Source organism: Lissotriton vulgaris, chromosome 10 (assembly GCF_964263255.1).
Source record: "Lissotriton vulgaris chromosome 10, aLisVul1.2, whole genome shotgun sequence".
Lineage (NCBI taxonomy): Eukaryota > Metazoa > Chordata > Amphibia > Caudata > Salamandridae > Lissotriton > Lissotriton vulgaris.
This window is the reverse complement of record NC_141698.1, coordinates 200,051,135-200,078,751: the sequence shown is the minus strand read 5'-3', so window position 1 is coordinate 200,078,751 and position 27,617 is coordinate 200,051,135. Positions and strand designations below refer to the sequence as shown.

The 27,617-nt window shown below is 42.4% G+C and overlaps 1 protein-coding gene across 4 annotated transcripts in view; it reads right to left on the bottom strand.

The window, feature by feature from the left end:
* Nucleotides 1–27,617, bottom strand: part of LOC147684983 (mitogen-activated protein kinase kinase kinase 3-like) — a 424,161-nt gene that overhangs the window by 255,448 nt on the left and 141,096 nt on the right. For all 4 annotated transcript variants that reach the window (XM_086940880.1, XM_086940882.1, XM_086940881.1 and 1 more), the window contains exon 2: nucleotides 7,426–7,505. In XM_086940880.1, the coding sequence (XP_086797006.1) occupies nucleotides 7,426–7,453 (28 nt within the window). In that variant the 5' untranslated portion in view covers nucleotides 7,454–7,505. The remainder of the gene's footprint in view (nucleotides 1–7,425; nucleotides 7,506–27,617) is intronic.

Below are 27,617 nucleotides of genomic sequence, written 5' to 3'. Positions count from 1 at the left end.
GCTAGGCAGATTTTTCAAGAAAACAATCGTCAACATATTACTCCTCTTCTAAAAAAACTACACTGGCTCCCAGTAGCCGAGAGATGCGCATTCAAGGCAGGTTGCATTATATTCAAGTCCCTGAACAGCAAGAGCCCAAATTCATTAACAGTTCGATCAACAGATACATTCCCACCCGCAATCTACGATCCGCCCACATGCACCTCCTGAACATACCTCCTTTCAGGCTAAAACGTGCTGGGGGACCTAGATTTGCCATCCTAGGCCCCAAACTCTGGAACTCCCTGCCCCTTGAGATCAGATCCTGCTCAAATCTCATGAGCTTCCGTAAACTGCTAAAAACATGGCTTTTCAAACAGGCATACTAGTGACATCTTAGCCTAACCCTTCAGAGAAGCGCCAATAAACCAACCTGGTGTACGTGCACTATACAAGTAAATTTTAACATAACATAACATATGGTTAGATGTTATCCACTGTATTGTGCAGTTCCATTGAAATGCATCTTTTACTGATTATGTCTTGCAACAATAAAAACAAATATGAACCTAAAAAATAGAAGAGAGACAAAGAGGAGTAAATAAAAGTGAGCCAATAAAAGAAAAATGTAGCTCTCTGAATGTAAGCAGCGGAAGGATACAATGATCCACTCAAAAGGATTGTAAGGAAGCTATGCTCCTCAGCAGAAAGAGACACAAAAAGAAGAAAAGCAACTGAATAAGATGCAAGCAAATGAGATTGACAAGAAGGCGAATGAATGGGAAGCAACTGGCTGACGCAAAGCCCACTGTAAGTATTAATATTGCCAACAACCGGTCTTCAGCAGCAGCTGTAGGCGAGACCTAAAAATCTGACCAACGCTGAGCTCACCAGTTCACATGTGATTTTAAATAGATACCCAATCAAGACATTTACTTGAATAATTCAGTTGCGTTGTCTCTTTAAAAAACGCCTGTCCAATTTTCTAATTCTATCCTAACCAAGCCATAATATAAACAATTTATATCTCAGCAACAACACAACTGTCTGGGGGAAACAAAAGTTAAACAGATGTCTAAAAATAATTATTAGCCAGAGAGAGAGAACAGGAGGTTGTGCTGGGAAGGGAGGATGGAATAACAGAATCACTTCCTTGAGCTCACCATTTATCAGCCAAAGAATAAGCTTACGAAAAAGTGTACAAATATGAATGCATCCATTATGAGAGCAGTGAAATCAGATGAAAACAAGTGCTAAATTAAATTTTTTTAAATCATTTTATGAATCTAATCATAAAAATAATAGAAATGGTAGGGGGGTTAGAGGTCTCCTGACACCTAGAAATTGGCCTGTCAGAGTTACCCTATCCTCATGCACTTTTTGTCCCTCCTTTGCACTGATGAGGGTTTGGGAGACCCTGGATGCAAACCTGCCAAATTTTAAAAATGTTCACAATGTGAGGGAAGAGCAGAAGCCTGCAGAAGAGCCAGATCTTTCGAGCCCTCACAGTCTGCGCATTGATCGATAGACACAGGAGGGGGCAAGGCCTCATTCTATATTTATTAAGCATGACTTAAAACCCCTAGGTGTATCCATGGGCAGGGCTGGGGGCCGTCAGGGAGACTATGGGAGCTATTGCGCAGAGTCACATGATGCTGAGCTGCTGCCGGCGAACGAACCCTGAGCCCCACGCTCCGCAGTCAGCCGCTCTGGCTGCTGCGCCACACTTCTCCCTTAGTAGGCCTGGGTTGGGGGAGGAGCTCTGTGCTTGAGCAGCCACTCCTATCCAGTTCAAAAACAAACAAAGAAATGGTTTCTGTTAAGGGATCTTATGTTTCTGGAATTTGCAAAATCTTTAATGGACTTTAACTATGCAGCGCCTCCACAATCGAGCATGAAATCTCTGTGTAAAATTGGCTCTCCAACAGATGGATGTGTGAAGCGCTTTAAAATATTTATGGCACACTGGGGTGCAGTGGGAGTTGGCAGATCTGTGAACTTAAGATTCACATTTTATTCATTGCTTTAGTTTCTTACTTTCTAGACACAATATTTTTTCTTTTTTTAGATCTTTCTATCTTATTTTTCCTTTTTTTGTAATCTTTTAACCCTTACACACTATTTCTTTTAACATCTCTTTTAATTATTGTATATCACTAAGGGATAGAGCACAATAGAAGGTAAAACGTAAATAAATAAGGATTTAAAACGCTAAAAGTTATTTCAAGCTAGTTCTCATGTCCTAAGAGACTATGATGGAAGCAAAAGAACTCAGAATAGAATAAAAAAATTAACTTGCTAAAAAAGAACTATTGCTTTACAAGAAATATTTACTATTTTGACAAAAGTTAAAAAAAATTGAAATTCTAATTAAAGGCATATTGCCGAGTTTTGGGTGAGGGTGTATTTTGGCCAGATGCCCTCTGGCGTTAGGAAGACAACATGTCAACCAGACAGTCTTAACCTATAGAAAGAAAGGGCGGTCATTGTTCGACGTCAGTATGCGGAGCGGAAAACATTCTTCACCTGAAAAGCCATTGAGCATTTTTCCCAGGTGCAGCTTTATCTTCCAAGAGTTCACTTTTCAACCACGCCCCATATTAAACTACCACTTTGGGCAACACGGCGTTTCAATGCTAATGTAGAACAAAAGTCCTGTCACAAAAAAAACATCCATGGGAAAACTGGTCTTAGAAGCTTAACTGCTAAGTAGTTCCAAATAGTAAGTGACAGCTATAGTCAACAAGCGACGGCCTCTCCACTAAGGCGGAGGAGCGTAGCCCTACTGCTTTGCAGAAGTGAAATAAAGGAAACATAAAATGATAATAACTTGAGGTTATTATTATTTTATGTTTTCCGGTTGCTGAAGGTTTGCAGGGGAGGAGGGTCAGCTCCGATGACAGGGGAGGAGTGGTTTGCCCACTCCAAGTGCGCATGAATGTTTGGCCGGCTCTCTAGGCCCAACCAAACTGTCATGCACACTTAGGATATTTTTCAAGCAAGCTGTATTACAGCCTGCGTGGAGAACATTCCCAGGCTCCCATTCCCTGGCGAATGCCAAACCACGGCGCTCATACCAATCACAACACTGCAGCGTTGTGATTGGCTCAGGGGAGCCTGGGCGCTTCCTGTTCTGGCCCTAAGAAAGAAACAGTGGAGGAGAGACAGAAGAGAGATGCCGCGATCGGGTATGTTTTTTTCTTTATTTTTAAACCCCCTTACCTCTCCCCCTCCTCCACGCCCCGCAGTCGCCTCAGATCCGTAACGACCGCCAATGTAATGAACTCTAGATTTGAAGAGAAAGGCACATAGAGCAGCGCTTTTTGTAGGAGAAACAGATGTGAGAGTGTGGACCAACATTTTTTACTCAGGATTCTTTTGTCTAAGTCATTAAGGCCCATGTGTACGAACGCCTCTGTTTATAGACAAAGAAAAAGAAAATCACTTTGATACATCAGGTTCTAAGGGGCAGATGTAACATTTACTGGTCACAATTTGCAATCAGTATTTTTGCGGTCAGTAAACAGTTTCGCAAACCAACCTTTGTACTAACAGGTGAGTTTGTAAATTTGTTAATTACAGTGGGTCGTAATTCGACCTACCTCAGGAACATTAAGGAGGTAAGTCACAAAATGCAATTTTCTCAGACTGATAGCTATCACAGAAATTGTGGCCTGGTAGGGTCACCAGACCACCATGTCTCTGGTTGCTTTTCAATAATGTAAACTTTTTTTTTGTATAGCATCCATTTTTCCTCAAAGAAAACATGGCTCAGATTTTCTTTTTGAAAAAAAGTTTATTCAAGAGTTGCTACTACCCAACAAACTTATCTTTTTAACATTAACGAAGGGGGTCCTATAGGAACCCCTTCCCTTTTGTGAATGGCTTACCATTCCAACTCAGGAGTTTGTAATTTTTCAATGTTTAAGAAAAGATTTAATTCACAAAATATTGATACGGTATTTGGAAAGGATACCTACAACACGACCCTTCCAAATCCCAAATCGGTATGGGAGCCGCAATACAATTTTTGGAGTCAATAAAAGTTTGCAGGTTCCTAAAATGTGAGTAGTACATTCAAAAAGGATTTTTGCGATAGCAAACTCAGAATCAGAGTAAAAGGGACTGTAAAAATGCTTTGTACATTTGGCCCTAGTGTAAGTGCCTGGAGCTGAGAGGATGCCCACAGAGAATGTTTCAAGTGGCCAAGGTAGGGAACTAATATACTGTAAAGTTCTTAGGGCAACTTCAACACATGTTTAAATATACATGATGGAAATATTTATAAGAGACGAGACCATCACTCAAAATTAGAACAATATACATATGTATTTTATTAAATACTATCTCCTTCATGTATTCAACTCCAGTCTGGATGGTATACACATTTTTATTACCAATCTTCAACATTTCGTTTAGGAAAGTGGGATCTTTTCTCTTTTTCTCATTTCTTCTTGATCTTTTGACTGGTTTTTTTTCTACGTCTAAGGTTTTTAAATGTGGAGAGTCTATTTAGTCTATATATGTTGTCTGGGGCTATAGGCCCACTTTTTTGGAGAAGAAACACTCACCCAACTCAATTATATTGATATTCACAGAGAAATAATTTGGAAGTGGCATTCCTGAATAAGGCAGGTCTCTGCCGAAACGCTCGTAGAAAGACGAACAATTGCCACATCTCTCATTGGTGCATCTCTCACTTTGATGTATAAATAGTACAATCATGTTAACATAACTGGAACATTATGTTTTGCCTGTTTGAAATGATCGCATTTCAGACGCATTGATAACTTTGAATAATCTATTATGTATGTGATATGCATGAATGGGTATATGGATGAATGCAGTATGTATGTAGATTGAAATGGTGATTTCTCTGTTACAAAAGTGTATATAGTGAACAATCATTGGAGATAGTATTTAATAAAATATATATTTGTAGTTTTCTAATTTTGAGTGATGGTCTCTTCTCTTATAAATATTTCCATTATGTATATTTAAACATGTGTTGCAGTTGCCCTAGGAACTTTACAGTATGTATTTCCCTGCCTAGGTGAACTTCTCATTAGTAGCAGGGGGCTCCGTATCTTTTCAGGGTATGAAACTAATACATGGGAACTAGATCCTGTGCTTGAACATTCCTACGTAGATCCTCGTTACATAACATGATTAGTGAGCACCTACATCTCTCTGCCACAATTGCATTCTTATCCAACACATCGTGCTCCATAGATATCCAAATCTGGAACATTTCGGAATGGAAATTGTGTGCCTGACACGTGTACTGTAACAAACATGAGCGATTTTGTTAAAGGACCAGGAAGCGGTTTGCGGATACATACATATATAAAATGACCAGTTTTGCACCCATTAGGGCAACTGGATTGACGTCTAAAAGAAAATACTATTTCGAGGGATTTGAATTTTCTTCTTTGCATCTATTAGTCCCTACTTCGGTTCTACATGAAAGTTCATAGCTGTAAATTAATTTTTCCTAGGAGTAATTAATATAAATATGGGTTGCATTTGGGACAGAGAGGTAGCGGGACATTAACCGGTGTAATTTCGCAGTACCGCGCAGACAGAAAATATACAACGTTGAGTACATGTGACGCAGTATACATATACGCAATCACTGATCAAGATTGGTAGTTACATGCAAATGACATTTCTGTGTTTCGTTGCCTTCCACCTGTTGCACTGTATTCCATCACTATCACTTTTATAATTACTAAAACGTCCAAACTAACAAAGGAAATATTGCTTAATGAAACAGACATTAAATAAGTATTTTATTAAATCCAGAACCTCTTTATGTGCTTACTGTAGCACCCCTATATCAGTGCAAATCGCCACTATATACAACACTAATGGACACCACAGTTTAAAAATGTAACAGACGGAAAAACACAATTATTGGCTTTGGCTAAGGTATCCATTGGTAAAGAATATTTTTGTGGGCTCCCTTATGTCTACTATTTGTAGCAGCAAAGAGGAAAACTGTTTTCATCTACATATTGAAGTTGCTGCACAGGAAGATCAATATTTCTGAAGCTATTTTGCCATGTAGCATGGTGCCATGTGCTGACATTCTCTTAGATAGGTTAGCGCTCTAGTTTTTTATTGTCTGTGATGTGCAAGCTGTTCTTTGCAATATGCTCAACCTTAAAGTGGTTAAACAAAGTGACAAGCCCACAGGCGGAAGCTGCAAGGCAATTTTCTGCATTGGAAAGACATAGAGAGAGGTACAGAGAAGACTGTGATTCCAGTTCCATCTTAGCCGATAATATATAAATTTCTGGCTGGCCATCACCACAAGGGTAGACTGCCTGGAAACAGTCCAAGGATATGCAACCGAAACACAGATCAAATTTGCACATTTCCTTTTTTTGCATATAAAACAATGAAGAGGATCTGATCTGGATAAAATCTTAAGCAAATATATATTGAACAATGTTCTGTCTACTTAATTAAAAGTAATAAAATGTTATTGGGTAAATGTGGTCTAGTCATAAAGACCTAGGTTTCAATGTGTAACTACGATTATGGGCAAACTACTTTATCTCTTGGGACCTAAAACTGCCAATGTGTGTAACATAATAAGATATGTTTAATTGTATAATATAATTCTGTAACAAAGATATATATAGTTTTCTGTCTTGGAGCTTCTTTATCTAATTTTTTTAAGTCAAGATAAACCCCCCCAAAACTCAAAATGTATGATTCAGTATGTCAGAAACTTCTTATTCTGGCAAAACTATTATTTCCAGATTTGGAGGCTCAGAAGTATTCTTAATGAGGGATGAGACCTGTCAGCTGTTCCTTCAATGGTTCTAAGATTACTTGTTGCTACACTTGCAAATATCACTTGCTGCTCTTTCTTCCATCCAATTGTTCTCAGATTCGAAAACCTAAACGAGAAATCCATCTGGTACCTCACTCAACCTTTGACTTTTTTCCTTTTTTGTCCTGGTAGCCATGTGAGTCATTTACTCCAAAGGTTTTAGGCATGGAAGTAATAGTAATTAAGCTTTCCCAAACGTTGAATCACTACCACAACTTATTCCCCTGCTGTTATGCCAGTATTTATATGCCCCGCCCACCTTTTACATTACTTCCTGGTTTTCTGGTTTCTTCTCAGCCAAACCTTACAGACCGCACCTTTTGGTATGCAAAGTCTGTGGTAAATCAAATATCCCCCGACTCAAAAATTTGAAAAAATACCATAGCTCATCAGCAAAATTTGCACAGATTCATACTTACTTTTGGACTACTGGAGAAACGTATACAATAAGGCGTCGAGTAAATCGGCAAAACCATTTGACTGGTGACAATTTCATTTTCAACAAGTTCAGTGCAAAATCATCTTTGGTCAGGTGCAAAAAAATATATATTAGTAACAATCTTTTTTAAGAAATTATATACAGTAATATATGTGCTACATACCCATGTTTGCATTTAGATCAGGCAGCATGCAGTCTACTGGGCTCCAAACGAGGATCTTTTGACAATTTCACAGGACCAATCTGTATCAAGGCAAAACACAACAATTTCAGATAAGTTCTCTGAAGAGACAACACACAAAGACAAATTGATATATATGTTTAAAAAACAATAATTGTTTTTATTCCCAATTCCTGCAATGGGCTACCCACACCTATTATATGGAAACAATTAACGACTTAAATAAAATATACATAAAAGGAATCCGATTTTTGTTAAATTTACGTTCTTCCATCACACAGAGCAAAATAAGATTGGCATTAACCTTGACATGGCTAACTTTTAAACACTTTGCTGTCATGATAAAATTACATCTGTGAATGTATGGGGCAGATGAAGATTCCCTGAGGTTTTTGATATGCAAGTACTGGCAACCATGGGCGATAACACTTCTGTCGGAATCTAGTTGAGATTAACAGGATAAATACAGAAAACTATTTGCCACCATTAACAGACCTTTTAAATCTGTCTCGTATCAAGCGGAAGAGACTAATAAAGCTTTTTTATGATCTTTGTGATCAAAATAAAGTTATGATGAAAAAAAATAATAATAAAGCTCATCATGACGAAGAATGCAAGAGCTGATGACCTGTCTACTTCAGGGTGATATAGACATGCACATTATACAACCGACTCGTACTTCAGCAAAAAACAAGAATACTTATAATCTTGAGTCCGGTTGAAAATTAAAGTATTTAAGATTTTGTTTCATGCTTATTCACCTCTGCCAGTTTGAAGGCTCTTGGAACAAAATAGTTTGTCTTATAATGTTAAAAGTAAAGGGCGGGTGCCGCAATTATAGCAAAAGTGAAGCGCTGGTACCGTGATTATAGCAAAAGTAAAGAAATAGATGTTTTTTTCAATTTTTCTTTACTTTTGCTATAATCGCGGCACCAGCGCTTTACTTTTAACATTAAAAGTAAAGCGCGGATGCCGCAATAATTGTTGCTTATTTATTTTATGCAACTAACAACCACTGACAAAGCTTATAGTCCTCGCTTGTTGTAGGTGTAATGTTACACGTGTTATCATATATCTGGATGCAATGACAGAAACAGCAAAATACCAGTCGGGCAGCACACTATGCTAAACACAGATTTTTAGTTTATGGGTTTTAACGCCCCTAATTACACCGGCCACAGCCCTTTGAAAGACCACTAGTTTTTTCATCCCTCTTATAGCCCACTGTACCTAGGCTCTGGCGAATGGCAGAACACTGTACCACGAAGGTACGAGTTCAAGAGGTTATGTGACCTTTTGAACAATAGTTGATGGCTGCTTTGATACATTATCATTTCACTAAGCAGCAGCATGCAGCAGCTAGCTTCGGTGCACTCTTCTCTCTGAAAGGGATAAGGATGGGGGCATCACAGCATAGTAGTTTACAATAGTGTGGGCAGCCGACCATTTCAAAGGCAGTACTAAAATGTGTACCTCTGCATCTCCACAGAAAAACACTTTAGTATGCAGATTCCTTCTTATTAGCGCCAAGAAACTACATGGCTTTGACCACTACTCTTTAATCCACTTCCCCAAAAAACAATAATTGTTCTTCCCCAGCACTGCTGGTGTGGTAGATGGGAAGTGTGAAGGTAGGGGCTGTAGTTTCTGTCGCTCAGTTGAAGAAGTTTTAAGACAAGGTTTTTCCTTTTGTGTGTCAGACTATGGCTGCTTTCGGATTTATCTTTTTGACGTATAAAGTCACGCTTAAACTCCCTACTCCCTCTCAAAACATCTTAATAGTCTTTGCGAGTCCCAGTTTTTAGGTGTGGCTAGATTAAGCTTCAGCTGTTCGCCAAAAAGTCTGGCAAAACACTTATAAGGTCCCGAAGGCGAGACCTATTGGCTATGCCAATGCCTGTATGCTAAAGTCTCTCAATTCATTGGGAAATTGACCACATTTTTAGATCTTTCATACTGCTGCCTTAAGGAAATGTAATTTAGTGAAAACGTTTATGAATTGATACACAGTGGGGGGTTTATAACGTATGTAATATATGTTAAGTTTTGATTGTAATGCATATTTTAATATTTTTATACGAGAAAATACAAATACACAGTGGCATAACAATAGCCCCCGGGGCCCACCGTGGTGCTGGGGCCCCCAAGCTCTCGGGCCCCCTCTGGCAATGGCAGGTCCATGGCCTGAGAGCTCCGGACTGGGTCCGGAGTGTTGGGGGTCCCCTGCATGCACTTTTCAGGGGGGCCCCTCAAGTTTCACTACGCCACTGCAAATACAAACATGCACACTTATTATTCGCACAACCCTTATCTCTCAAACCTTGAGTTTTGTTTGAAGAGTTGAGGCTTCAAGCCGGAAATCATGGTTCACATTTGAGTCTGAATGAAACTCAATGGCCCTATTAAGCATAGAGTACAATTGCCGATCCAATGAATGATATATCGCATGTCTCCTTGTGCAGTGGAAAGGGCCTATTTTCATCTAAAACCAACAGACCATCCTAGGTGGGAGCAGGGGCGTAACACAGGCCCCTGCAGCCCCCACGGTGCGGGGGCCCTCACCCTCCAGGGGGCCCCGTCAGCACCGCACTTCTGCTGGGGAGCTCTAGATTGAGTCCGAAGGGGACACCTTCACGTACCCTGCAGGGGGGGCCCCCTCAAGGTTCGTTACACCACTGGGTGGGAGCTGATGTTCCTCGAGTGGCTCAGCACGATGCTTCAAGAAGACAGAAGGGATGTCCCTCATACAGCCCTACTGCGCATGTGACTCTGAGGAACCTGCATCTGTTTACATGGTAACTGAGGAAGGAGCCGCGGCACAAGTGTTCTGCACATCACAGCTTTAGACACAAGTTTACCTGTAGAGATGTTAATAAGGAGGAATCTGAACACTTGCAGAGAAGTGGCCCTCGACTAGCATAGACCGGCCTGAAAGCCGTTCCTGCAACCTGCTGATCCAGCATAAGCGAGTTTACCTTCTCGTCAGTCCACCAAAGACAACCTACACCCCTTTTTTTGAATCACACAGAAGTTGCAGGTCCTGTGATCTCACTGCCACACCAAAGTCCTTAAGTGACTTGAGTCCTAATTACATGCTGCAGACAAACCATTGCTTGGAGGCACATGAGCACCCAGCTGGAGGATTCCTCAGACAGTGAAGGGAGGTGTGAAGGTCATGACGTCAGTTTGCAGTGGTGATTGAGTAAATAATTTGTTCAGGCCTTAGGCATGAACTACAGATGTTTACTCCACTCGTAGCGCTGTTTTTTGCCAAGTAGGTTTGACAGGTCCACAGACTACTTGGGGTGCATGTAAAACAGTGCACAGGCATCACAGGAGGTTGACACTCTTTGGGACTGATTCACAAAAGCATTTTTCAGTACTGGACGTAGTTACTACAAGAATACTCTTTTACGCACTCTTACATGACTTTGTGAATCAGCACGAAACATCCAACTCCCTGTCAGTAAAAGTGCAAAGAAGACATAGTTCTTTCTATTTGTACTAATTTTATACGAATATTCTCTGAATATTCCTGTTTTCTTCCCATTTAAGATGTTTGGGTTCATTTCACAAAGGCAGCCGCCTTGTTTTCCTCAAACACTGCAGTCGTGGTAGAAAGCACAGCCAACAGTGAGGGAGAGGATGGATGTCATGTGTGTGTCTTCTACGTGCCTGTACATTGTGCATACTCTTGCTTACATCACCACTGAAAGTGCATCTTGCTGTGACCTAAATATTGTAGCATCAAATGGGCAAAAAGTTGGTTACGGCTGCAACATGGACTGGGTTAAATAAACAATGGGTCCAGACAATCACAGATGGCTTCCAGTGGGCCACTACTCAATAAATAAGTATTGATAAAGACAATAGGTCTGGCGTTGGCTTTGTCAATGATGGTTTTGTTTTGACATGCTTTTTGTAAAACGTCCTCATTGGTGAAGCTGCAGGGCCCTCGTCAATCCGGAGAAAAAAATGGAATAAAAGTAAACACATTTTTAGAGTAAAAAGCACACATTGGCATAGTAGTCCCTGGCACTGAAGGGACTCTTTTGTACGTGGATATACTCCTTGTGATAGAGCAAACCTCAGTCATTGACAGAAAAGTTAGCCAATGGCTGAAGTGGGCTGACCATACTGTGCGCTCTACAGTGGTGAAAAAAATGTGAATGACAACAGACGAATGGATGAATGGGGGCTGACTGAAAGCCCCTTTATGAAAGTACATTATTCATATAATTTTAGTAAAATCAAAAGGCAATGTCTGACACCAGACCTACAAATGCTACAGCTTAGATCGGTCGCATAAGGACGAGGAGGCCTGATGTATGGTGAATGACAGAAAAGTTGAGTGAATGAGCAGAAGGAAGTGATGTAACAAGTACCAAACTTAGATGGGGCAGGGGAAGGTTAAAGGATGTGGGCAATCAGAACCTTGAATGCTTACACACGTTTTAAGAATCAGGGACCCATTTCATGCTTTCTTTTCTGCGCATGTAGGTGGAACGTGTGTGTGTGCAAAAAGAAAAGCAATTAAAGATAATACATTTCACATCCTGATTCAGAAAAGCAAGAATTGTGAGATTTAATGATTCAGAATTGCAGTTACAAAGTTTCAATGGGAAAAATTCATAAAATGTAGGGAAATAGGTTTTGGGGAACGAAGGGTGCGAAATGCAGTGCCTGGCAAAAACCCCGAGAGGTTATGGGTCTTGCTAAACTTCTTGGAGGCAGCTGCTTATCCTGGGAAATGTACTTCTCAAATGACAAGGAAAAGTAAGTGCTTTTCCAGCTAGAGAAAAGAGGAAAAAAATCATATTTCACATTTAATAAGGGTGCAGAGATGAATGAAAAAATATTTGACCTGTGTAAAAAAAAAAAAGTCATAAACTACTCATAGATAAAAAACATATGTCAATCCGAATCCTTTACACACGAGTACATACATTAGGTCAGAGCATTCCTGGTAATCTGTGACTGTCATTTACTTCCACCAGAATTCTCTGATCCCAGGAAACCTGCTTGGACTGTAGATTTTTTTTATTTCGCAGCCAAACATTGTGAACTGGGCCTCTCTTTGTTTACTTTCCGTTTGACGAAAAATAGACCATTTTCAATGGTGAAAAAGAGACCAGGCGGCTGCGAGCCTGATTCAGCCAGAACCCTCACTCGGGTACCCACATGTATACTAAGTGTTGGATCCCTACACGTGAGAAATGTTTGATGTGAATCAGGTGCTACCAATGCCTTTTGTAAGTGAATGCAAAAGCAGGCGATTATTTACCACTGTGATGTATAGAGGGTCCTGAGTTAGACCCTTTTAAAGCCCCCTAGGGCACCTAAATTACCGACCTTCTCAAGCTTCTCCAACAATATTGACTGAACTCGCAGCAAACCCACCTCCTTTACAACTTCAGTGTATGAACAATTGGGATAGAAATGGTTGCAAAAAATACTATGTGATTTTAATAATTCAACACTTGACCAGACAAGCATTTTCTAAGACAATAGTCAGTCCTTAACAAACTGGTTTGAAAGTCCATTTTGTGTGTTTTAAGTATATGCCACAAAAATTAAAATATGAAAAAGAAATTAATAAAACATGACTCATAGCATGGCAGCCACACGATTGCAATAAAAATTTAAATAAAAAATATATATAACCATTGCCTATAGTTTAAATAGCATAGTATCTGTGCTTTCCTGCCCGCAGGCGCACTTAAAAATGGTATAGAAACCATTTTTAATGCTCACCACAGTAAAATATGACTCTTATCAACACAAAAAAGCTGCTTTTGTCTTTGAATTTCTGTGACCCGAAGATATAATCTAAATATTCTAAGCTGACTAGAAAATATAATAAAAGGGATTAAGAATGGAAAGAAAAAAACATTGCTAAAGTAAAGTATTGGAACTCACACCCTGCCACTGACGTGTACTTCTTTTTTTAGATCTACACATGTGACCAGAGATCAGGATACATTCTTTACTCACAGTAGAGTATGGCCAATGGCTTATATAGGCAGCACTATTGCCCCATACTGTATGCTCAAATGGGCAGAAGCAACATGTAAATTACAGATGAACAGACCAAGGCTAACCCAAAGCCACCCCCCATTTATGTTTATACTAGCAGCCCGTCCCAACGTTGTCCGGGTATGAATTGCTGCCGGCCAGTAGTATATTGTTTAGTAGGATTTTGTTTTGATATCATTTCTTATCTGTGACAGGCCTGTGAAACGCTCCGATTCACAGTGCACTGCTGATGCACTTAAGAGTGAGCGTTCAGTAGTGTGTGAACTCGAGTTTCCCTACTTTATTTTTCCTTGCAATATTATATAGCGCGAACTCGACAACATGGCATGAGCACAATTTACATTACAGAAGAACACATTCATTTGTGGTAGGAATGGGGAGACAAAGCGATTTGCCTGGAATCACAGGATGTTGAGCAGATGCCAAGATTCAAACGTAGTTCCCCCAGCTCTAAAGTTCGCAATTCTAGAACTTGTGGCGGGAGGTGTGTCTAAAAGTGAATGTCGGTGCTGGCCATCAATGAGAGAGACCTGTGCATTTTTTCAAATGGGTGGTGAAAAAATATGAGTATGTTGCTGGAGATGTGGGCCGCCGTGCCACCAATGTACTTACCGGTGGAGGGTAAACACCCATTATTCCGCAACTTTCTTTCCGCATACCATCACTCCGCATACTTTCCTTACGAAAGTACCATGACTCCGTAATGCCATTAAAACACATGGCATTACATTTTATATGCTTTTACCACGCATACATTTACAACGAAATTCGTTGTAAATGCATGAATGCTAAAAGCATGTTTTTTAATGTTTGGATAAGGTAATTATGGGTATAGGGGTATATGTTTTGGGGTACTGAGGTATATGTTTTGGGGTGTTTGAGTATTTTAAGGGTTCAGATATAGTTTTGGGTTATGGGGTACAGGGGTCGTTTTAGGGTTAGGTATGGGTTTTGGGGTTCAGGGGTATTTTTAGGGTTCAGGGCTAGGTTTGGGTTTTGTGGTATAGGGCTATTTTTAGGGTTCAGGGGTAGGTTTGGGTTTTGGGGTACAGGGGGTATTATAAGGGTTCTGGGGTAGGTTTGGGTTTTGGGGTACAGGGGGTATTATAAGGGTTCAGGGTTAGGTTTTGAGGTACAGGGGTATTTTTAGGGTTCAGGGCTAGGTTTGGGTTTTGGGGTACAGGGGGTATTATAAGGGTTCAGGGCTAGGTTTGGGTTTTGGGGTACAGGGGTATTTTTGGGTTCAGGGCTAGGTTTGGGTTTTGGGGTACAGGGGTATTTTAGGGTCCAGGGGTAGGTTTGGGTTTTGGGGTACAGGGTTATTTTTAGGGTTCAGGGCTAGGTTTGGGTTTTGGGGTACAGGGGTATTTTTAGTGTTCAGGGGTAGGTTTGGGTTTTGGGGTACAGGGGTATTTTAAGGGTTCAGGGCTAGGTTTGGGTTTTGGGGTACAGGGGTATTTTAGGGTTCAGGGCTAGGGTTGGGATTTGGGGTACCGTGGTATTTTTAGGGTTCAGGGCTAGGTTTGGATTTTGGGGTACAGGGGTATTTTTAGGGTTCAGGGGTAGGTTTGGGCTTTGGGTAAAGGGGCATTTTTATGGTTCAAGGGTAGGTTTGGGTTTTGAGGTACAGGGGTATTTATAGGGTTCAGGGCTAGGTTTGGGTTTTGGGGTATGGGGGTATTTTTAGGGTTTAGGGATAGGTTTTGGTTTGGGGTACAGGGTATATTTATAGGGTTAAGATGGGTTAGTGTTTAAGGGTGATGGGGTATTTTAAGGAGTAAGGGTGGGTTATGATTATGGGGTGCAGGGGTATTTAAAGGGACAGGGTGGGATTTGCACACGATATGAGACATGGCATGAAGGGCGGAACGTACCATACGCCCCCAGCATTTGGCACGCCCCCAGCACACGCCCCACAGCACAACAAGACACGCACACAAGGGACTACTTTGTGGCACGGTTCTTTTACCTTTTAAATGTATATAGTGGGCGTCTGCATAGCCTATGTCCTTCTGCTGCAACTGACCTTTCCAACGCTGTATTGGGTGTTGTGATTGGTGCTGTGGTTCCTGAGATTACCAGCCTCAAAGGTTTGGGCTCTATCTTTATTATAGTAGTATAGATCTATGCATTTTTAATTGATGAATTGATTTGATTACATGAGGCTAGTGAAACAGCATAAACTGTCCAGAGGCCAAACCTTAAAACAGAGTTAAACTCTTTTTTTTTTTAAAACCAGCATTGGAAAAGCCAATAGTTCTTAGCCACACTTCACAACATCCAGGATGCGTATGCAGTGTGGCTCAAGTAAAAAAAAAAGCCATTAACGTAAATGCCTGCCTTATTTTGCAAGCAAGCACACCACGCATGCACATGTCTATAAAATGGCACTGGCATTTTTTTGTTTCGTTTAAGTGATCAATCAGAGTTGGATGAGTAACTAAAAAGAGAATAAAACGTGCACAAAAGCATTTTTTCTAAAGGAGGAAGGGAGGGGGAGCAGAGCCAACAAAGGGGAGGTTGGAGAGATCATGGTAACAACACAGGGGCGTTTGGGAGGAAACATGAAAGTAATGCATCAGAGGTTGGGGAGACCCATGAGAAGGTGGGGAGGACAGAAGGAATATCATGGTTGGGGAAAGCAACACGGAGGGCGCAGTGGGGGAAGCAATGGAAAGAAGCACACAGGCAAGTGCAAGGATGGTTTGAAGCAGTAACAGAGCAACATGGAGTGCAGGGGAGAGTCGTAAACCAGGGAGATGGCTCAAAACGTTCGCGCTATATAAAACTTTAAAAATAAATATGCACTCTCATGGAGTGTTTAACACAGAAGGAAAATGTATTGCATGAAAAACAAGCAGTGGAAGCAGAGAAAGCCAATAATCAAAGAGAATGTAAAGAGGCAATGCGACAACGTAGGGAAAAACACAAGATTGGCAAGCTGGGACACTAATCAGCAGGCAAATGAGATTGACAAGGAGAGTCAACCAATGGTAAGCAATGGTTGGACTTCAAGTCCCTCTATGTTCTTGGTAAGCCACAATATGTCTTGCAGCAGATAGCATGCACATGCACTGCCTTCTAGGCTCGACATAACAAGACACTATCTGAGAAAGAAACATTATTTTCTGAAATGTCCACTCACAATAAAAACTTCCACACATTCTCGTGCTATGCCACAATTGCTACTTTCCACTCATGCACTGCACTAGTCTCTCTTAACCATGTAATTTTTACAGATGACTACCATTATTCCTATTAGCCCTGTGTGTAGACCTGGTACACATGAGTAGCGCATCTAGGGGCATATTACCAAGGGTGGCGATAGCCAAATATCGCCGGTTTAGCAGCCGCTTTGCATGTCAGCGATATTTATCGCTTATGACATGCAAAGTGGGCGTACCCAACCTGTTAGCGACTGAAAGCAGTCGCTAAAGTCGCTATCGCCTATTAGCAAGGCAGGCGTAGCGATGGAAATATTCCCGCTATCGCCAAAAACTAACGCCTGCTCAGACCAGTTCTTAGCCATGTTATCCAATGGAAGGTGGATAACCTGGCTAAGAGCATTTTGTCGCTAATGCGTGAATGTCGCTGTATTCTCAGCGATATTCACGCTATCAGAGGAAAAATTATCGCTTTGGAGATAAACATTTGCTAATAGCACGTTATCTCAGCGATAATTTCCGGCGATGCATAGCGATAAAAAAATTGTTGCTAAGCCTAGTTAGCGATAAATATCGCTACTCGTTGGTAATATGCCCCCTAGTTAGTCTATGCATCCACTTGCAACATTTTATGCTCCACCTACAAATCTGTATAATGGTCTAAATTATTCATATCTCTTCCAGAATCTTTTTGTCGAAATCTCCTTTACATCATCTCTCATATGATAAAAGAGATAAGTCCAAGATTATCATATTATTACATTTACATGAAGGGAAGCTTTTTGGTTCATCCCCTCTGCACACATTTGTGAAAATCCAAGGAGACTTCCTCCACCAGCTATAACTCCTGAGCGACTGTGAGGAAGGGCATTCCAACATGCTTGGCCTACTGGGTGCCTAGTTTTCTTTGGGCTCCTCTATATCATCTACATCTGGATGCCTAGTTTTCTTTGGGCTCATCTATATCACCTACATTTACTAAAGTGTCGAGAGGAACGCACAAGTCCTAAGGTAATCTTGACATTCTTGAGCTTCCTAAGCCACCGTACCTTACAGCCGAAATCTGCTCATTCTCAACGCTGATTTTTGTATTTACAATTGTCTCATTAATAGGCACGATTAGGGAACACATCCATCTACTGCCTACAGTTGAATTTCCCTTCCACGTGGCCGAATGGTTCAAGAGGATTCAGTCCTTGCACTGTTTCTCACCGGGGAAGGCTAGAACCAGCAGGGCGGGATGTTAAGAACCATTGGGTCAATTACACCACCAGTGTGGATAATTCTTTAAATGCGTTTTGAAGGTGTAAAAATACATGGTTGTGCTAATGTTGGCCAGGAACATAGGTACACAATGGTACATGTCAAAACAGTGGGGTAATCAGTATCCCTATGGTAGTACGGGCAGTCTTGAGGAATTGTGAATGTATGCGGAATGTGTGTGTAAGCAATCGCGCCATGTCCACGAATGAATGAGAGATGCAGGACTCATGCTGGTATTCTGCCCTTTGATAGCGGATCATGGGATGGTTGCATCTCTAGGTAAGCCCAGATGATATACTGTGGTAGTACAGAATTTGCATAATATGATTTTGCGTAATTACATAAAATCACACCAAAGGCAAAGCTGGCATTTAGGGCTATATTTTAGAGTGAATTGTGTACTTAAATCAGGGTTCATTTTGTGCAACAACAACAAAATAGCACAATGAACAAAAACCACTCAAATTCTGGTTCTTTGTGTTGTTCCTATACTCCAGCGATAATGTGTTGCTGTAATTTCATCATGCGGCGTTATGTGTAACTTCCAGGGTTTTGCCTAACAAGTGATAGAGCAGAGGTATTAGCTCTCACTACTTTAAGACAATTTTCACAGAAATGATTTGTGACACCACTTTACATGAAAATGACAAAACGTGTGCTAGGCTCCATGTTTGAAAAAAAACTACAAAAGATGGTTCTGATTTAGATACTGTGTCGTAAAAGCATGCAGAATGTTAGAAGTAGTTTTGTGTTACAATTAACATTCAATAAGGAGAAGTGAAAATTAAACAAACTAAATGACATGTGATTGTGTGAATACATAACAAAGATATAACAGAAATGTCCTATATTGGAATTAAATGCTTCATGTGTTAAAGATGAATAGCATAGTTTGTGTAGTAGCTACGCGAACTGCGAAGTGCACTGTGCAAAATGCTGTTCGCACTTATTGCACAATGCCGGACGCTTGTCCACACTGTGCAATCAGTGCAAACTGCATCTTGCACAGAGCAAGCGGTTGTTTTCTGCCGCTCGAGTAGATTTCTACTCGAGCGGCAGCTTTCTCAACGTGGACTGGTAGTTTCTCATCGCGAGCGGTCGCGTGCATACGTGACCACTCGCAATGAGAAACCTGACCTCCCCGCGCTGAGAATCTCGCCGGGAGGTTTATTTTCCACTCTCGCGATCGGCAACTTGATGTTGCTGATCGCGAAAGAGGAAAAAGTCTCGCCGGGACGTCATTTTGCTCGCTTGAGGTCGCCAACTTAACGTGGAGAACTGCGAGAAAGCAAAAAATGACTGCTACGCTAGGCGTGTTTGCACTGTGCTACATGCAATTCGTGTAGTGCAAGTAGCGCAAACTTTGCAAACTACGCGAGCGTAGCGTAGTACTTCACCCAGGGTTAGAATGTGTAACGTGGACACTTAAAATGGCAAAAGAAAAGTAAGTGCTACACAAGGTTATGTTAAAATAGCATTTTGTAAATCATAATAGATGTGCTATTAACCATGAATGCTTTAATAACGTATAATGGGCAAAGGAAACCTCCAAAATTATATGTAAGTGAAACTGATATATTACATATTTTATGAGTACCCTATACTTACATGTATTAATTGCAATCTTACTGAAGTGATATTAAGACTTTTAGCTGAAAGATGAATACATTATTTTATGTAACTCGAGATTCATATTTTAGCACAATTCCAGCGTGTATGAGCTGTATTTTATGAAGGCCTCAACTTAGCTTCCTTTCCTAATATGAACTTATGAACTGAATAGGCTGAAGCCTATGGGAACGTTTCGTAAAGTTACCACCTTGTAACTTCCGATTGCCTTCCTTGACATTTGTAGCGCACTCGATTAAACTTGCCACAAAAGTGCTACATCCTAGAGCAAATGCTTGTGAACTGACTGATAAAGGGTGAAAGCATAAAGTTATCTACTTTCTGAAGGTTACAATGATTGTATGACTAAACTACAATTGCTCTTAGAAAGTCACGAATAATGGATTACTTAATTCTTCCGGATCTGTATACTTTTTACTTAGTACATCATATAATCCTATTGAGGGTGACCAATGGGACAGAGTGGTCTGACAAATTTGGTGATGTCAAGGGGTGTAAACCTGGAATCAATGGAGTATAATTGCTCCGATTTTGGAACTGATGGGGTGGCACCTTTTAAACCTCTTCGGCATAGAGACTAACAATTTGGACTTCCAGAAACAACGCACACTTTGACGAAATACTACGATATGCTGCCGACTGGTATGCTAGTGTAGTGGAATCTTTTCAGCTGAAAGGGTTTACGTCAGAACAGCTGTTGCATTGATGCTGCAGTATTAGAAGGAGGCAGATATTATGTCTTGAATTTACTAGATATCCTAATTTGGTACTTACTGAACATGCCTAAAGGGTTGGGATGAGACGCAACTGATTTCCCTGTTCATTAACCTTTCCTAAAATAATAATCTCCCTCGGCTGAGGAAGATCAAATCTATTTGTATTTGGATCTCGCAGAGTTAGTTCAGTTCAGTTCAACAAGCTTTATTCAAATTCAGTCAAAATTCATAAAAGCATACAGAATAAAAATACAGTAAAAACAGACATAATTTATAATCATTACAAGGTCACTATCTGTGCGAAGTTAACAACAAATCATTAAACCAATAAAATCATTTTAACAGTTCATCGTATACTACCCCAAGCAGCTTTGATGCATGGCGTGATTGTAACAATTTCAATTAGTTCGATAGTTTAATAAGTCAGGGAACCAGGTCTATGCCTTAAAATAAGGGAAATCGGTTGTGGGTGGGTATATGCTTGCTCGCTCCATGACCACTACTACCCGTCCCAAAGTTATTTTATTTGTGTGATCTTGCATGGGGCATGTATGTAGTCCTTGGGTAAAAGTCATGCAGTTCCCATGTTCCGATTGAGCCATCACCCATCTGTGGCTGGCAACTTCGGAGGTGTTGGATGACTCGAGGGTCCCTAAAGTTGACCAAAACCAGGTCTCCCGGTATGTCCTTGGGAATAGATCCCAACCACCCTACCCTTCTAACATTTAGGATCGTTCCATCGATATTGGGTGGTAGGGGTCTATTCTTTGTCAACCAGAAAGACACCTTGTTTGCCAGGTCTACTGATCTTTCAATTTTATTATTACTGAACTCGGGGACGCCCGAGAGGATGGATACAAAGGGTGCTGCCTCTGGTGGTAAATCTATATGTTTAGCCCTTCTTTGCATGTTACCATGGTTTTGGAACTTCCCCTTTTTCGACGTGGTTGGTTTAATCTGCCCATCTCTAGGTACAGGATTCTGGGATTTTGGGGATTTTGGTATGACTGTTGTGTTAGATGTGTTGGGGGCAAATGCATGAGTCCGTATGATATTTTTTTTTATAGGGAGGATGGGGATATCAGTAGTCGCAGGGTCTCAACTCGATTCTTGTTTTCAATACTTTTAATAATTGTTAGGTTAGCCCTAGTGTTTTCCTCTATGGAGCAGAGCTTTTCCCCTATAGCCTCAATTCTTTTTACCAGTGGGGAAATCAAAGACCTGACCAAGAGCTCAATCTGGGCCAATAGTTCAGGTGGTGTGGTCAGCTCCAGATTTGGACGTACCTCAGATGTTTTTTGGGTGTTGTTAATGCCTAAAAGGGGGCTTTGGTGCAATCTTTGTATTTTAGCTGATCTTCCCCTCTGTTTAGGCCCTTTGCGCTTTCTATTTAGATAGGGTACCTGGACATTTGCTGGTTGTTGTATAGAGTCTGTGGGTGTTGGTAGCAGAGGAGTACCAGGATGACTTAAGTGTAGTTGTAGTGTGGTAGCAGAAAGGGGCTAGTATTTTGCAATGCACCTACAGAAGCGTTTGTTAAGTTATTCCCAATACCGACGTTGGTATACCCAGTCTTGCAGAGCAGATTTAGTTCATCCAGTAAAGAAAAAATTTGTGTTTGGTCTAGTGACTCCATAGCTGAGTGGTTGCTAGATGTGGATTCTATACAGAGACTCTTTTCTGCTCTTTCAATGGCAGACTCGATAGACGATGTGGTCCTAATTAAAAAATTGTCCAAAGTCCCTTTACGTTGCCCTCCCTGATGGATGTTATTCGTGTGAAGCCCATTATCTGTCATAGTGTGGATAGCTATATGGAGATATATAGATATGACAGAAGGGTAAGCAAAAAACGCATGTACACCAATGTTCTGACAACAGGGAGGTAAAAGGGTAAACTAGTAGGGGATGCCGATGAAAGTTTAATGGCAGTCACAATAGTGGATTAGTTAGAACACTGTTACCTCACAATGAGCAAGGGGCACAAATCGAATGGGGGGGGCCCGTCCCGTCCTCCTCGTGCCTCTGAGGGCCACAGAGGGCCCGCCCTTTGCCCGGGCTTCGCCCGGCGCTCCCGCGCGCTCCCACGACGCGGGACTGTTGAGGGACTTTGAAGCGCCTCCAGGCGCGGAAGATTGCTCTCGCGGCTTCCTGCCGCAAAGCACGCCGGGGGTTGTAGTCTCCCCCGCTCGGCGGCCGCAGCACGGTGACAGAGGCTGCGGCGGCGAGGGGAGACAGCTGGCAGGGTCCCGCTGGCAAAAGAAAGTTAAACAACCCACCCCAGGGTTGTCAGGTCCGGTTTGGCAAGGACGTCCGCTCCCCGAGACTGTTGAGGGACTTTGAAGCGCCTCCAGGCGCGGAAGTTTGCTCTCGCGGCTTCCTGCCGCAAAGCACGCCGGGGGTTGTAGTCTCCCCCGCTCGGCGGCCGCAGCACGGTGACAGAGGCTGCAGCGGCGGGGGGAGACAGCTGGCAGGGTCCCGCTGGCAAAAGAAAGTTAAACAACCCACCCCAGGGTTGTCAGGTCCGGTTTGGCAAGGACGCCCGCTCCCCGAGACTGTTGAGGGACTTTGAAGCGCCTCCATGCGCGGAAGTTTGCTCTCGCGGCTTCCTGCCGCAAAGCACGCCGCGGGTTGTAGTCTCCCCCGCTCGACGGCCGCAGCACGTGACAGAGGCTGCGGCGGCGGGGGGAGACAGCTGGCAGGGTCCCGCTGGCAAAAGAAAGTTAAACAACCCACCCCAGGGTTGTCAGGTCCGGTTTTGCAAGGACGCCCCAGTTAGTTAATGCTTTATTTAACCTGATCTAATTTGAATTTAGGGTTGTATGCTATTCATTTGAACTTAAATTGAAATAAAAAAAACTAAGATTAATTAATCTGCTGATTCTGACTCATTATTTGTTTGTGGTGAAACTCATTTTGATTCAGTGGTTATATCAGGAAACAAAATGTGGGACCTTGAGTGATATACATAATATTGTAAATTAGCAATTATCTCATTCCCAGTACTCATTTGATAATTTCTCAATCCTCTACCGAGTGATCTGGTATGGTAGCTAAGGTTAATTTGGAATAGGAGAAAATTAGACCAATGATAGTTAGAAATTAGAAAAAGGCCCAACATGTTAACACTACAACACAAGCGAAACACGACATTTCCGAAATTGTGTGAGGTTCTGCAGTGTAATGCAAATTTCGCCCAGACCTACTATAAACTTGAGTGTTTTGCATACTTTACAATTCCAAAATGCACAGTGCAACGCAAAGTATATACTCACACAAACATTTATGCAACTATTTCTATGGTCTGGCCAGGCCAAGTGTGTCCCTTCAACAACAAAAAATATGGGGAAGTTGACGAAACGTCTGTAAGTGCGAGTTAACAAGACCCACCAAGTGACTTCCTATTTTGACCTAAAGAATAAGCGATTTAGAGAAGCTTTAGCTATGATGTGACAGGCTAAACCTCCTTGGCACTACAGCTCACATTCAGATCCTAATAGACTACAACCTGATGCAAATGGAATGAATTTCCCCTTTTTCTCTAAATGGCTGATGAAATGGCACTAACTGATGGCTCACCACTCTAGGGAAGGATGTACAATGGTTGGCAATCTAAGGAATAACGCTTTGAGGAGGAGAACTTGATTCGACAGTGTTGGCAATCTGGTACTTACCAAGCACTGACTTTCAAGCCAAGTGTTGTGCAGCAAGTATATGCTACTTCAGAAGAATGCAAGATCTGCTGTTGCTTTTGTGGCAAAGAGTAGGATTTCAATGCCTTACTGTAGCATTATCGCTGACTGCCAGGGGCTACGCTGTTTGTTAGTGGACATGAACCCTAGTTATGGTCCCAAACAGCAGACGAGGGCATACAACGAGGGAGAGGGACTTTTTCAACTTGTATAGCCCAAGGCAGAAAGTCTATATTGTTATTATAGCATCCAACCCACTGAGAGAAGACTAAATTAAAGGCGGAGAATCAGAAAGGCAAATGCGTCAGTGTTGGAGCAGAATGCCTTTTACTAGCTATTGTTGACCCCGAGCCACTCTATCATCTTTAATGGTATGATTCACAAATTAGAAGTTTCATTTTATTAACAGTGCCCCTCCGCTGAACGGCAGAGGAATCTCTAGATCAGGCCTAGTTACGAATCAAAAAATGCTGCTGAGTGCAGTCAGATCTCCATGGTGTCTCAAGACTGGAAAGATGAGCTGTAAAACACATCCCTGCAGCCCTTGCAGTGCAGAGGGGTGGGGGGACAAACTTTCGGGAGCCACCTCGAACCTTTAGCTCTTTCCGTGCTCATGACGAGCTCAGCTTGTCATGAGGCACGGTGCTCCGGTTCTTATGACGAGCTGAGCTCGTCATGAGCCGTGGAACGCTCACACGCGGGGATAATTCCCCTGCTGTGCTGAACGTTCCACGGGAACGGGTGTGGTCATGACGAGCTAAGCTCGTCATCAGCACACGAGCACTGTGCCTCATGACGAGCTGAGAGCACGGGGCGCTGTGCGCACACCCCGCCCCCCAGCACAGCGGGGGAATTACCCCCGCTACAAAGGGGTTAAAGGGCCCAATTCAGCTCAAAGCCAAGTAGTCTCAGTGAGATACAGAAGACTAAGGGGCCACTCTTCACATTCTGCAGGGGGCCGGGCATTATTTTGCATTAGGCCACTGGAACTGACCCTGAGTGCACATGACAGACAAATCCTGAAGGACAGAGTTCCATATACTCACCTGCTTTAAAAGACAGTAGCAACAAGCACTAGAGTTATTATGGCCACACATCTCACAATGCTTAGCAAATGTGACCGAGATAACAACATGATTTACAGCCCTGCTTACAGAAACACCATTGGAGCAAAGCTAAGCTCAGAGCAAGAATGTTCTGCAAAGGAAAAGAGAATCTTTGCCACACAGAAGCAGGAAACCAAGAGAAAAAAGTCCCCCAAGATCAAATAAGCACAACAAAGTGATACTGAAGTTAGTCCTTGCTCTGTGGGAAGGAAAAAAAAATAATAATGAATATTTGTAATGTACACGGCTACCTTGAACAAGGTGTCCCGTCGCTAACATAGCAGACATCAGAAAAAGGAGCGACCAACACATCTAATCCTTTTGCTTAAAAAGCCAGGTTTTCAGCGCTTTTCTGAACTCCAACTCTGAGTTCAGCATGCGTAAGTGGGGAGGCAAGTTGTTCCAAACCTTGGCAGACCCCACTGAGTAGGACCAGCCACCCTGCCTGACTTTGGAGAACAGTGAGATAATGTCACAGGTTGGATCTTGAGATCCGCTCTTGGCGGTACGGCCAGAGTCTTTTCCTCAAGTAGCCCGGGACCATGCCATGGTAGGCCCGAAAAGCATTTTTAGGGCGTTATATTCAATCTTCTTGGCAACCGGAAGCCAGTGGAGATTTTTGATGTGCGGGAAAATATTCTGGCTCAGAAGGGCTTTGCAAATTAGCCTGGCAGCTACGTTCTGAACCCTTTAGAGCCTCTTGATCAAAAATCAAGGAAGGCCCAGGTAGAGGCCATCTGCATAATCGAGATGAGAAGTCACCAGGGCACGGACCGTGGTCTTTCTGCTTTCTTCCGGCAGAAAGCCCAGAAATGTTGTGATGGTTCTCATCTTCCCAAAGCAGGCTGCTGAAACTTGCCTGATTTCGGCTGAGAGGGCTAAGTCTTTGTCCCACCTGACTCTCAGGTTTTTAATTGAGTCTTTCGGTACAAAGAGAAAGAGAAAAGGAGGGACAAAGAAGCAGGACTAACCACTAGCACACCAGGATTTTTAAAGGACACTGAAACAAGCAAACTAGAAGTACGGGGAATGGCTTTAAGCCCACAGATATGTATACTACGGTATACATGAGGTCGTACGCTTACGCTTGACCTAAATAAATAATAATAAAAGAGCAGTGGGGAAGGGAGAAGAAGTGAATGCTGCTGCTGCTGAAGACAGTGAGCAGGGAGGGATGAGGAAGCAACAAAGGAACCTCGGGTGAAAGTAATAATAATTTAAAAAATTTAAGCGGAGCGGGACAGCACCAAAAAGAGAGCATGGAGGCAGGAGAAGCAGCACATACCAGCAGGGGGAGAACAAGAAAACACAAGTACTCACACGGAGCGCTGGAAGCAAAAAGGAAACAAAATAGACCCCGGAGCATAATAATGATAATCACATTTGTAAAGCGCGAACAATCACGGGTAAGGGTCTCCAGGCGCTGAGGGCCATCAGAAAGATTAAGCAGGCTATTGCTCAGAGTCACATGGTGCTGGGCAGGGCCGGACTGAGAACCAAAACCGGCCCTGGCAAAGTGCTCGGCCGGCCCCCTAGGGGTGCGACCGAACTCTTTGCCGGGCCGGTTTTCGGCCGATTTTGTTACAGGGCCGATTTTGCAGCTATGCTGCAAAAACGGACCTGTAACAAAAACGGACCCCAGGGCCCAAAAACAGCCCCCACCCTTGCGGCGCACCGGGGGATTGCCCGGTGCCCGCACCGGCCAGTCCGGGCCTGGTGCTGGGCTAATCTGCCACAGGCGCCAGGGATCGAACCGTGATCCCCAGATTCCAGAGTCAGTCGTCCTGTCCGTGGAGCCACACCTCTCCTCTTCTAATCAGTGTAAGTATTCAAAAGGTGGGTAAGGAAGTTATGTTCGAGGGAAAGGTCACACACTAATATGGGAAGGGAAGACACTGAATAGGAAGCAAGTAAGGATTAACAAGAAAGCCAATCAGCGATACGGAATCTGCTGACCCAAAGCCCCCTGCAAGTATTGTTATTGTGCAACATTGGCTTTTTGAACCCCCTGCTTTGGTTGCTTAAGTTGGGGGAACCACTGAAAGTTGATTCGTTTTACAGGTCTGAAAACAAAAGCTCATAAAGCGCTCTAAAAGCAGTGCAGGGCAGGGCTAAGAGGTGGGAGTCACATGCTACTATGTCAGCCAAGTTCAGCAAAGGAGAGAGAAAGAAATGATGCAACAAAGAAAAGACTGGTACAGAGAGCAGCAAATAGTGGGTGTGGGAGGAAGGCAAGTTAGTAAAAGTAATGTGATAAATGAAAGAATTGTGATAGTTAGAAACTGGAAAGGAGAAACAAGAGAAAGAAGAGAGGGTGAAAGTAAGGAAAGGAGGAAGGAAGGAAGGAAATATGAAGGAGGGATGGAAAGGTGAAAGAAAAGTGAATGGAAGAAAGGGTGAGGGAAAAGAAAAAAGAAAAGGCATGTGCAAGGACCGATAGCTGAAAGGATGAATGGCTCAATGGATCAGTTTGTGAAAAGATGTAAAGAAGGGAGAAAGGATTAATGAGGGGTGAGTAGGTGAAGAAAAGGATGGGCAGACGTGTGAACTGACTAATGGCTGGAGAGTG